This window comes from Octodon degus, unplaced genomic scaffold (genome assembly GCF_000260255.1).
Source record: "Octodon degus isolate 3935 unplaced genomic scaffold, OctDeg1.0 scaffold00246, whole genome shotgun sequence".
Classification (NCBI taxonomy): domain Eukaryota; kingdom Metazoa; phylum Chordata; class Mammalia; order Rodentia; family Octodontidae; genus Octodon; species Octodon degus.
Genome location: NW_004524822.1, coordinates 1,349,536 through 1,360,085, shown reverse-complemented (window position 1 = coordinate 1,360,085; position 10,550 = coordinate 1,349,536). Strand labels below are relative to the sequence as shown.

Here is a 10,550-nt window from a genome sequence, read left to right as displayed (position 1 = left end):
AAAAAAAAAAAAAAAAAAAAAAGACCAGCAAAAATCAGCACTCCAATGTTTTTTAAATCTTAGGTGTGTCATTTAAGATACACATAATGGTAACATCATCATAGGGAATTTGTACCTGTACCTATATACATCACAGTTCTTTTTTCCCCTATCTGTTCCCCTTACTTCAACCAATATTGTTATTAAAAACAAATCAGTTTGGATGAGAAATTAGAAACTGTTTTGTGAATTTACAAATTTACCTTGAAAAGGTCAGCAATGAATACTTTCATGTAGTGCCATGTAAATATCAAATATGGAAACAATTTTTAGTTCAGGATTAATAAAAACGTGACTTGCCTTTGTTTTTTAAAGACACCGTATAAACTTGAGCTCAGACTTCTTGATAACTCCTGATTTCTACTGGGACCGAGAAAACCTGGAAGAACTTTATGATAAAACTTGTCAGTTCCTCAGCATTACACGAAGAGTTAAGGTATGCATTTTGCACTTCTGTTAAGGAGAAAAAGAAGATGGGTTGCTTATGATTTGTGTGACTATGTGAAATTTTAGGTTAAGCGCATGTGCTTAACAGTGATCAGAAAAGTCTCATGTTGGACTTCTGTTCAGATCTCTCAGTGTCACCTTCTCTCATTCTCCATATACTGTTTCACAGACTGGTGAAGATTTGTGAGAACTGAGGTCTAATAGCTCATCAGGAAGTTCGTGTCAAGTTTCAGGCATGAGTTCATGGGGTCCTGACTCATGCGATGACTGTGAAAACAAAATGAACTGGAGAAGAAATCCTGTAACATGAAATGACTGATAAACGGAGGCCAGGGAGAGGACAAAGCAGGACTGTGTGTGTCTGCAGGGGACAAGTAGAAAGGTGACAAAAGGACTAATTTTAGGAAGGCTTAGGTGAGACAAGCAACAAGATACCCAGCTGGGGCTCAGCAGTAGCTCTTGCTGGCCTGGGGGAGGCCCTAGGCTCAATGCCCAGTATCATCCCTTGTCCCCTAAAAGAGATACTGACAGGCATGTAGAGTTGTGGAAGCAAAGCCCAGGAGAGACTCCTGGATCCAATCTGCCTTCATAAAGACCTAAAGAAAAAAAATAAATGAAGTAAGTAAAAAAACAAAAAAGGCTGGGGAGATAGCTCAGTGGAATAAGCACTTGTTTGACAAGCGAAAGGACCTGAGTTCAATCCCTGATTCCACAAAAGAAAGAAAAGAAAGAAAGAAAGAAAGAAAGAAAGAAAGAAAGAAAGAAAGACAGACAGACAGACAGACACAGACAGACACAGACAGAAAGACAGACCTAAATAAAGACCTCCCTTAATAGTTCTAATACTTCAATAGCGCCCCCCTGGGGACCAAGCCTTTAACACACAAGCTTTTAAGGGACACTCAGCCTCCCTGGTGTAACAGGGCCAAAAAAAAGAATAAACTGGCCCTGTAGTGCTTTAAGAAAACAGTGAATGTAGTGGTCACTGAGCTAGGGGAAGGCAGGGATCAGTTTTTGTTTTTTCCTCAGGTGAGAAAGATGGGGTAAGTTTAAGACAGGCTAAAAAGCAAAAAGGCTGAGAATAGAGGTCAGGTCCTTTTGTAAAAGGATTCAGAGAGCAGTTACAAAGGTATCATGGGACAGAAACCAGTTAACAGCAGTGCTGACCTGTTTTTTCAAGTTAGTGGACCTTGAGTTCGGTCATGAACCTTCTTTTCAACTACCTTTCATTTCCCCTTCGTGCTCCCTGTTCATTGGCAACGAACTGCTGGCAAAGAATTCAGGGCAAAGCCTGTGTGACAGATGCAAGGGAAGGGTATCATACTGAACCCTGTACCTCATCTCAAAGTTAATATACACAGCCCCTCTGCCACTTGGCCTCCTCCCTCACCTGGACTGCTCTACTTCCTTGTTTGTCCTCCAGCCTCTGAAGTAGACCTTTGCTGAGCCCACTATACCCTCTGGCTGGAAGGCAAGCAGCAGGGTCTGTCTTGCCACTGTCTTCCCAGCGCAGCAGTGTGCTGTGCTAAATATTTCATGGTCACACAAACACCTCCTCTTTACTTGCAGAATAAGACTCCTTATTGTAGCCTAGTGTTTAGTTTTCTATTGTTGCTGTAACAAATTACCACAAGCCTGGAGGCTTAGCACAGATTTATCACCCTAACAGTTTTGTTGGCCAGAAGCCTGGCATAGGTGTCACTAAGATCCAAGTGTTGGCAGAGCTGTGTTCATGGAAGGTACAAGCAGGACCCATTTGCTGACCTTTTCCAGCTCTTCTGTCTGCTGTTTGTAGCCCCTTCCTCTGTCTAACAAAGGCAGGTGAGTGGTCCTCAGCTCTTCAACCTCCATTTCCACTTTTAAGGGCCCTATAATTATGTCAGCCTTACCCAGATAACTAGTAGCTCACTTCTCAAAGTCAGCTATTAGCAGCCTTTGTTTCATAATGTTTTCCTTTGCCATGTTCATAGGTTCTAGGAATGCCTGTGGGGTGGGAAGCTCTATTGTAACTACAGTATTTGTGGTCAATCACTGTGATCAAAGTACACAGTGAATGTTTAAAAATCACAGAGACATCACTAGTTCTAGTCCAAATTCCCCCTTGCTTTGAACACACCTGTCCTATTGTATTTGCCACTTTCTGAAGCAGTTGTAGAAATCCTCTTTTGTGTCTTCTTTATGAGTTGTGATCAGGCATATAGTAATGCTGCTACCAAGTGCCACCCAACAGAAAGGCAGGCGTTTCCAATTGTTATGGTGCATCTTCATCAACCTTAACCACATTTGGCACTGTGCATTTCTCCTCTCAAAAGGTAAATGTTTTGACTGGATTCTGGACATGAAAGCAGACACAGCATAGCTCAGACAGAAAAGAGGACTTCCACAGCTGCCTCACAAAAGGAGGCAAGGATGATGTTGTGCATATGTTCAAAGTCAGGGGTAATATTTTGAGGGGGGTAAACAGCACTGACTCTTTTACCTTGGTAAGTTTTAAAACTTATACCTTTACCATATATTGATCACATCTCATCCACTGCCTTTCATAATTATCTACTAACCTCATTCCAACTGTCTACCACCTTAGCTATGCTTGTCTCTGTGCTCCTTCCCTTTACTTTAAATCCTCTTCTCCTGCCCCCTCAACCTCTGCACTGCTTTGCTTCTTGCGAACCACCTATTTAAACATGTTCCTACTGGCTTGGCTAGAAGCCCCTGTGCTACATGCATGACTGTCCCATCAGGCGACTTGTAAAACTGGTGGTACAAACTAGGAACTATTATTGGTTTTTATTTAACTAATACAGCAAAAATCACTGATGGGACAGTCATACATGTACCAGTGGTTCCAGCCATGCTGCAACAATGCAGATCACAGCCCCACTGGGAATGTGCTAAAGCCCAGTCCCCACCCAGCAGGCTGCTGTCGCCCAGCCCATTCTCCTGCCCCTTTTGCTTCCACAGTGTGCACAGGTCTGCAGTTAAGTCAGATATGAAGCACTCAGCAGCAGGGACTCCTGCTGCACGTGCCAGTGTGTGAGCTTTGGGAAACAGAACCATTACATGTAATGACCAGGAGACTTCTGGAGTGTCAAGAGATTTGTAACAATAGATCTAATTTCCAGTGTTAGCAAATTGGGTGATAAAATGGAGGAAGAACCAAACCTGCTGTCTATTCCTTAGTAAAACTTAAGGACCAAGTTTAACTAGAAAAGCGAACTTAATAGATGAACATGTCCTAGGGATGGTGAACCATTCAGAGCTGTGCGCCCAAACTGCAAGTCCTGCCCACTTAGTTATCACAGAGTGCCAACACTGCAAATACACTGCCTGAACACTGAGGTGTTCCAATAGTTCATGCTTAGCTCCCTTGCCAACAGAGGGCTCTGTATGCCTGCTGCAGCACACAAGCCAAAGGTCTGCCACCATTGTTCTAGACCTAGATAAAGCAGTCAACAGAAAAATTTAGGAGGAAATGGGAGAGAAAAGAACTGCTACTCTAAAATCAAACTTAGAGACTACAAGTTCAACTTCAAACGAAAGTATAAACATATATTGCAAACACGTTTTTAAAAATTGCATGTGTAATTGTATATGAACATGTAGTTACATGTACAATCAAACATTAGCCATTATTAATGTAAAATGTCAGGAAAAAGGTTTCTAAAGCCAAACCTCGAAATATAAGAAGCCAAGCCATGCTATTATGTTGAGCTGTAGGAGACTCAGGTCAACAATTTCTGACCCTGGCAGTCAAGCGGAAGACCCAATACTACTATGGGCTACTGGACTCTTTTTAGAATATTCTGCTGAGTTTACACACCTATAACATTCAAATAATGGAACTTAACAAAAAAAGGGGATACAGATGAATGTCCATTTTGTATCTGTGTGTCTTACTCTTCTCTCGTTGCTGGGACAAATACCTGACACTCAAAATGAAGGAAGGAAGGGTTTATTTAGCTCACAGTTACTGGAGGCTTCAGTCCACACTCAGCTGGGTCCAGTGCAGAGCAGCACACAACAGAGAACAACCTTTCATGGTGGTGGCAAAGAGCAAGAAAGCAAGGGAGGAGTAGCAGCAGCTCAAGCAGCTAGCTTCTCTTCCCACCTTACATTGTAATGCAAATTACCTGCCCCAGGGTAGGGGAAGTACTCACACCTATGGGTACTTCCCAGTATTTACCCACCTATGGGTAAATCCCAGCAGTACTAAAACCCATAATCCCAGCCTTGGATCACACATAATCCCAGTGGATCATGAGTTAACACAAACTCTACAAGTCCTCACCCCATGACTGCATGAGGCTTTGGGAGAACTAGACACAAACCATAACACTGTGTATTCAAAGTGGTTAGGATATATAGGTACATTCTCTTAATGAATAGAGGGATTTGTTCTAATGGTGTTTATAAATAGGATATCATGTCTGTATCTTGTACAGCAAATAACCACTAGGAAGAATGTATGCAATGTGTTAATTATTGAAACTGCCCTACCAATATGGTTTGAAACTGTCTCATTGCTATGTTTCTCAATAAAATTATGGAAAAAAATTTTAAAAATTTTAAAATAAATAAAGCCAAACCGGGGCTGGTGAGATGGCTCAGTGGTCTAAAGCACCTACTTGGAACAAGCTTGGCAAAGCACAGGGACCGCGGTTCAATCCCCCAGCACCACATGCCAGCCAGCCCGCCCCCTGGTGGGCTGAGCTGGCCACACACACACACACACACAATAAATAAATGTAAAATAAATAAATTAAAAAAAAAAAAAAGCCAAACCTAGGGGCTGGCGAGATAGCTCAGTAGAATAAGTGCTTGCCTGGCAAGTGCAAGGACTGGAGTTCAATCCCTGGTTCTGAAAAAAAAAAAGTAAAGCCAAACCTACACACATCTCTTCTTAAATCAACTTGCTTCAGTGCAGTGTCCCATATAATCTTAGGGCAAATCATCTAAAAGGTCATTTACAACTGAAGAGAAATAACTATCAAATGACCCCAAGATCTGAGGTATGAGTGTGGTGATGCACATCTGTAACCCCAGCACTCTTAAGAAGCTGAAACAGGGGGATCAAATTGAGTCCAGCCTGGGAAACTTAAGGACTTAGCAAGACCCCATCTCAAAAATAAAAGGGGCTTGAGGTGGGGCAGCTGAGCACAAAGGCCCCAGGCTGAATCCCCCGTAAGTGGGAAGTTGAGGTAGCACAGAGGTGAGCACTACCCATACAGTTCAGTGTTACCCGTTTCCCTGCTAAGGTAGTTTGATCCTCTGTGCAGAGCTGTAATGAATGCAACTGACATGCTGACATGGGGTCAGTCCTGAACATGCTTTTGCGATTAGTGCTGTCACTGCATGTTCAACATGCCCCTTAAGAAACTTTTTAAAATGTCCTTCTAGTTTTCATAGGAAAGTACACAGAGGTATCAGGCAGGCATTACTCAGTCACATCTGAGTTTTAAATTCAGAGGTTTTACTTTGCATGAACCCCCTTATCAGCAGGTGAAGCAGAATGCAGCCTGTGCAGTTGTTAAAAGTACTGCCATCTGCTGGCGAGGTTATAGCGGGTCAAGCATTAAGTAATTTTTAACAAGGTCATTTTTTTTTTTTTTTCTTCAGTCCATACTTTTAAAAAAAAACACACACACACAGTGAATCTCTTTTTTCTTACTGAAAAGGCAGCTACCAGAAACTAGGACTTTAAAATCTTATTTTTAAATTATTTACGAACATCTTAATAGATTAACTGCAAAATATTTCCTGGTTAAACCTGCATTACATGGTGGCTCTGGTAGATTCACTAGAAAGTGAACAGTGGCTGCTCCGCCACCTCCAGGACAGGACTGGGATCACTTGAAGGCCCATACAAGTTGGAAACATGTGACCACATTGCTAGTGTTCTTAGGTAAGCTGCTGAAACAGAGATCTTTCTTCCACAGGTCATGAATGAAAAACTGCAGCACTGCATGGAGCTGACAGATCTGATGCGCAATCACCTGAATGAGAAGAGAGCACTGCGGCTGGAGTGGATGATCGTGATCCTCATTACCATAGAGGTGGGCAGACACGGTGCGGCCATTCCTCTCCTGTTCACAAACAGGGCCTATGGCAATGGACAATTAGAGGTACAGAATTATAGCAGAAAAGAGGATGCTCCCGTGACTGCTGGGACATGAGGCTGTGTCAAGTAACTAACTGTATTGTACCATTCATTAAACATAAGTTCTTATAAAGGTTCCACATTTTAAAGATACCATTTGTTAGCTCTGACTGACAAAGCTGTGAATCATACAGCCCAATATCCCACAAGGGTTTGCAGCTCATTAATGACCGTCTTGGGCAGCCATTTCTGTTAACAGTAATTTCTTTGCCATGAAATTAATAGTTCTTATCATCCTAGGTAATGTTTGAGCTGGGACGAGTATTCTTCTAATCACGTGATAATCAAGTGTTACTGCGCAAGATGTTCAACTTCTACAATCAAAACTAAATGTTCAAGGGGGCCGGGGATACAGCTCAGTGGTATGATGCCTGCCTGGCAAGCACAAGACCCCAAGTCAAATTCTAGGTACCAAAGACCCAAACAGAAGAAATTTATACGGGCCAGGGAGATAGCTCAGAATAAGCAGTTGCCTCACAAGAGCAAGATCCTGAGTTCAATCCCCATTACAAAAAAAAAAAAAAAAATTATAACTAAATATTCACTACTGTGTGATCTCATTATTTAATATATATTTAACTTTTAAAGAAGTATCTATAGTGGTCTTTTTCAGCTCTTAAATATTGTTAAATAAAAATGATGAATCTGTCACTGGTAGTTCAAAAATCAAATCTTTAATATTTCAGGTAACGAACTCTGGATAACCTGTCTAGGAGACCTAGATGAAGGTTATGTTTTAACATCAAAAGGTTTAAGATTTTGAACACTGATCCTTAATTTCCCCGTGGAAAGGCAATTTTGGCTCTGCTAAAAGAACCACAGGAACTTGGGAGAGCTGGAATCAATACATGCACTATTAAGGCAGGCTACTTGATGTTAGAAATGAACTTTATATACCTATTTTAGATGACATAATGTATGACTGTTCACTGGCACTTTTACTAATCAATACTTTGTCCTTTCCCCACCAAGTCTGTCCCACTGTCTTCCCCAGAGGTGTACATATCTTCATTTCACGTATTTTGGGGAAACTAAAAAATATCAGTACATATCATTTAACTTACATACTTACAATCTTGAATTGATGCTTTTAAAAAAGCAAATCTCTTATTTTCACAATTTTTGTACATAAACCTCCTTGCTCCACCACTCCACCAAGACAAATGGAATGTCCTTTTCCATATATATTCTTCACACAGTACTGTTTCAATCTGAGTGCTGTCACGCATTCTAAGGGAACACATCTGTCTATACCTTTACTGATGGGTATATTTGCAGCAGTAGTGCTTAGGTGAATGTGTGGTATCTCTCAGCAGTGTGAGTAGATGCTTTTCTGCAAAAGGTACCTAAGAACTCCCCAAAGAGGATGGAGAGACTAGCTGAATTGCTTTTAGATCAAGTCCCATGTCATTTCCTAAAATCTACATCCCTGTGTACACAAATGCCTGCCATCAGTGGACCAAGCCAGCACTACCCAATCTTTTCTCTCACTTTACATTGTAGAGGATCTTTTACCTACCCAGAAGCTTGTTTGGTTGTATTTAGGTCTTTAAATATTTTTAAAACCTTGAGAAGCCATACCCAGAGGGCAATTTGAAAGTTCGATTAAAAGCAACTCCTCCAATCAAGGCCATTAAATTTCCCATCCATGAAGCAGTGTTACTTCTAATAAAAGCATACACCAAGAAGAAATGAATATGTATAATTTGCTGTGTAGGTGACGTAACAATTTGTTTTAGAACAGAACTAAAGACTTGCACAGGTAAGCTGTGTGCCCCACTACTCAGCTACATCCCAGCCCTTTTTGCTGAGACAGGACAATGTCTCACTAAGTTATCTGGGCTGACTTCAAATTGCTGTCCTCCCTGCCTCACCTTCCCAAGTAGCTGAAATCTCTGGCATGTGCTACCAATTTTAATAATCCAGAAAAACATGAGCATCTGATGCCTTAAGGCTACACAGCAAATTTGAAATATTTCAATTCACATACAAATATGTTGCAAAGAATGAAAGAATAATCAAAAGTAGATTTTCATAAACATTTATTGTATCAGAACAAAGTTTTGGGGGAAATGCAACGCAAGAACCATGTCAAGAAAAAGGAAAAATATGAAGTTGAAACATTTAAATAGATCATGGTGGATACCATCTCATTACATGTCACTACAGAGATTTAAAGGTTTAATAACTTGTTAGGTATCAGTATGTCAATACATTGGGAATTAACATTTCTTAAGTATTTTATTAAAATCTTGAAATTGAAACTCACAGGAAGTTTTAAAAAAATATTTACAAAACAAGCAAAAAAATCCAGCAAAATTACCAAAATATTTGTAGTCTAAGGTATGTATATTTGCTTCAAAGATCTCTCCCAAAGTGGAGTCAAATTACCGTAATACATGACAACTCAGTGGTTAAGCCCAACCTAGACTTCAGTTCTTGCTTTGACCATTAAGTAACTGGATTTCTTGGTCTTAATATTCTCATCTGTAAAGTGGGTTTAATGGAACCAAACAAGGTTGCTGTGAATTTAGTGGACTATGTGAAGTTATGAGTGTTAACTCTTACTACAATCCATCTACGTAAAATTTCACATATGAGTGTGCAATGTGGAAGCTGAACCAAACTTACCCCTTGGAATCTTTTTTTTTTTTTTTTTACAGTTTTTTTGTTTTTTTTTTTTTTGCAGAACCGGGGATTGAACTCAGATCCTTGCGTTTGCCAGTCAAGCGCTTATCCTACTGAGCCATCTCCCCAGCCCCTGTATTTATTTATTTGGTACAGGGTCTCACTATGTAGCTCAGACTCACAGTGATCCTCCTGTCACAGACTTCCCAGCACTGGGATTACAGGTGTGGTTTGAGTGGTCAGCTCTGCTCGGGGCCAGCACTGCATGAAGTACCAGGGATTGAACCCAGGTCCTTGCACTTGCCAGGCAGGTGCTTAGACCACTAAGGTATCTCCCTGCCCCCCCCCCCAATCTTTTAAGTACATGTCTAAGACTTACAAGGTACATGTCACTGAATCCTTCACCATCACGGAGTTCACTTAAATATAAAGTGATATTCCCAGTTTAAAATGAGTAGGCTCTTCAGTGCAAGCTCAAAAAGGCCTTTCTAAACTATTCATTAAAGTAGTCCCTCACTTATCATGGAGGTTACATTCCAGACAACCTCATAAGTGAAAATCAGCGAAACTGCAACATTATATTTTAGTGTACACACTCACACATATTAAAGCTTTATAAATGCTTCTACACTTATAAACCTTTCTCACACCTTTAAAAACATTTCTAGGGTGCCAGGGAGATTGCTCTGGAATAAGTGCTTGCTTGGCAAGCACAAGGTCCTGAGTTTGATCCCTGGTACCACCAAAAAAATAAAAATAAAAACATTTCTAATATTCTTAATCATTTTCTAAACTCAAACCAACATAATTTTAACATGTATACTGTACGGCACTGCAAAATCCTCTAATATAGCAAAGCAAAAAATCCGCAATAAATACTTTAGAGTAATATTTTCGGAAAACCCATGAAACAGTCTGCAAAAATCAAGCTGCAAAATAGCGAAGGACTACTGTGTACAAATATCAGGCAGCTGCCTTCTGAGGTTCCTTCCTGGATAACCACAGAAGCCAAAAGAAATGAGATTTTTATATATGTAAAAGTCAATGCAAGGCTGGGCATGGTGGTGCAGGCCTGTCATCTCAGCACTCAGGAGACAGAGGCAGAACTGTCTCAAGTATGAGGCCAGCCTGGGCTACACAGCAACACCCTGTGTCAAACAAAAAAATGCTAGCCAGGCTTGATGCCACATGCCTATAATCCCAGCAGCCTAGGAGGCCAAGACAGAAGAAATAACAAATTCTAGCCCAGCCTGAGCAACTCTTGACTTTGTAAGGTCCT

At 40.8% G+C, this 10,550-nt stretch overlaps 1 protein-coding gene across 2 annotated transcripts in view; it reads left to right on the top strand.

Moving 5' to 3' along the window:
* The window catches only part of Rmnd1 (required for meiotic nuclear division 1 homolog), a 53,308-nt gene extending 46,165 nt beyond the window's left edge, over positions 1-7,143 (top strand). For both annotated transcript variants that reach the window (XM_023706245.1, XM_004645982.2), the window contains 3 exons: positions 355-475; positions 6,423-6,539; positions 6,884-7,143. In XM_023706245.1, coding sequence (XP_023562013.1) covers positions 355-475; positions 6,423-6,539; positions 6,884-6,916 — 271 coding nt within the window. In that variant the 3' untranslated portion in view covers positions 6,917-7,143. The remainder of the gene's footprint in view (positions 1-354; positions 476-6,422; positions 6,540-6,883) is intronic.
* The last annotated feature ends 3,407 nt before the right edge of the window (positions 7,144-10,550 follow it).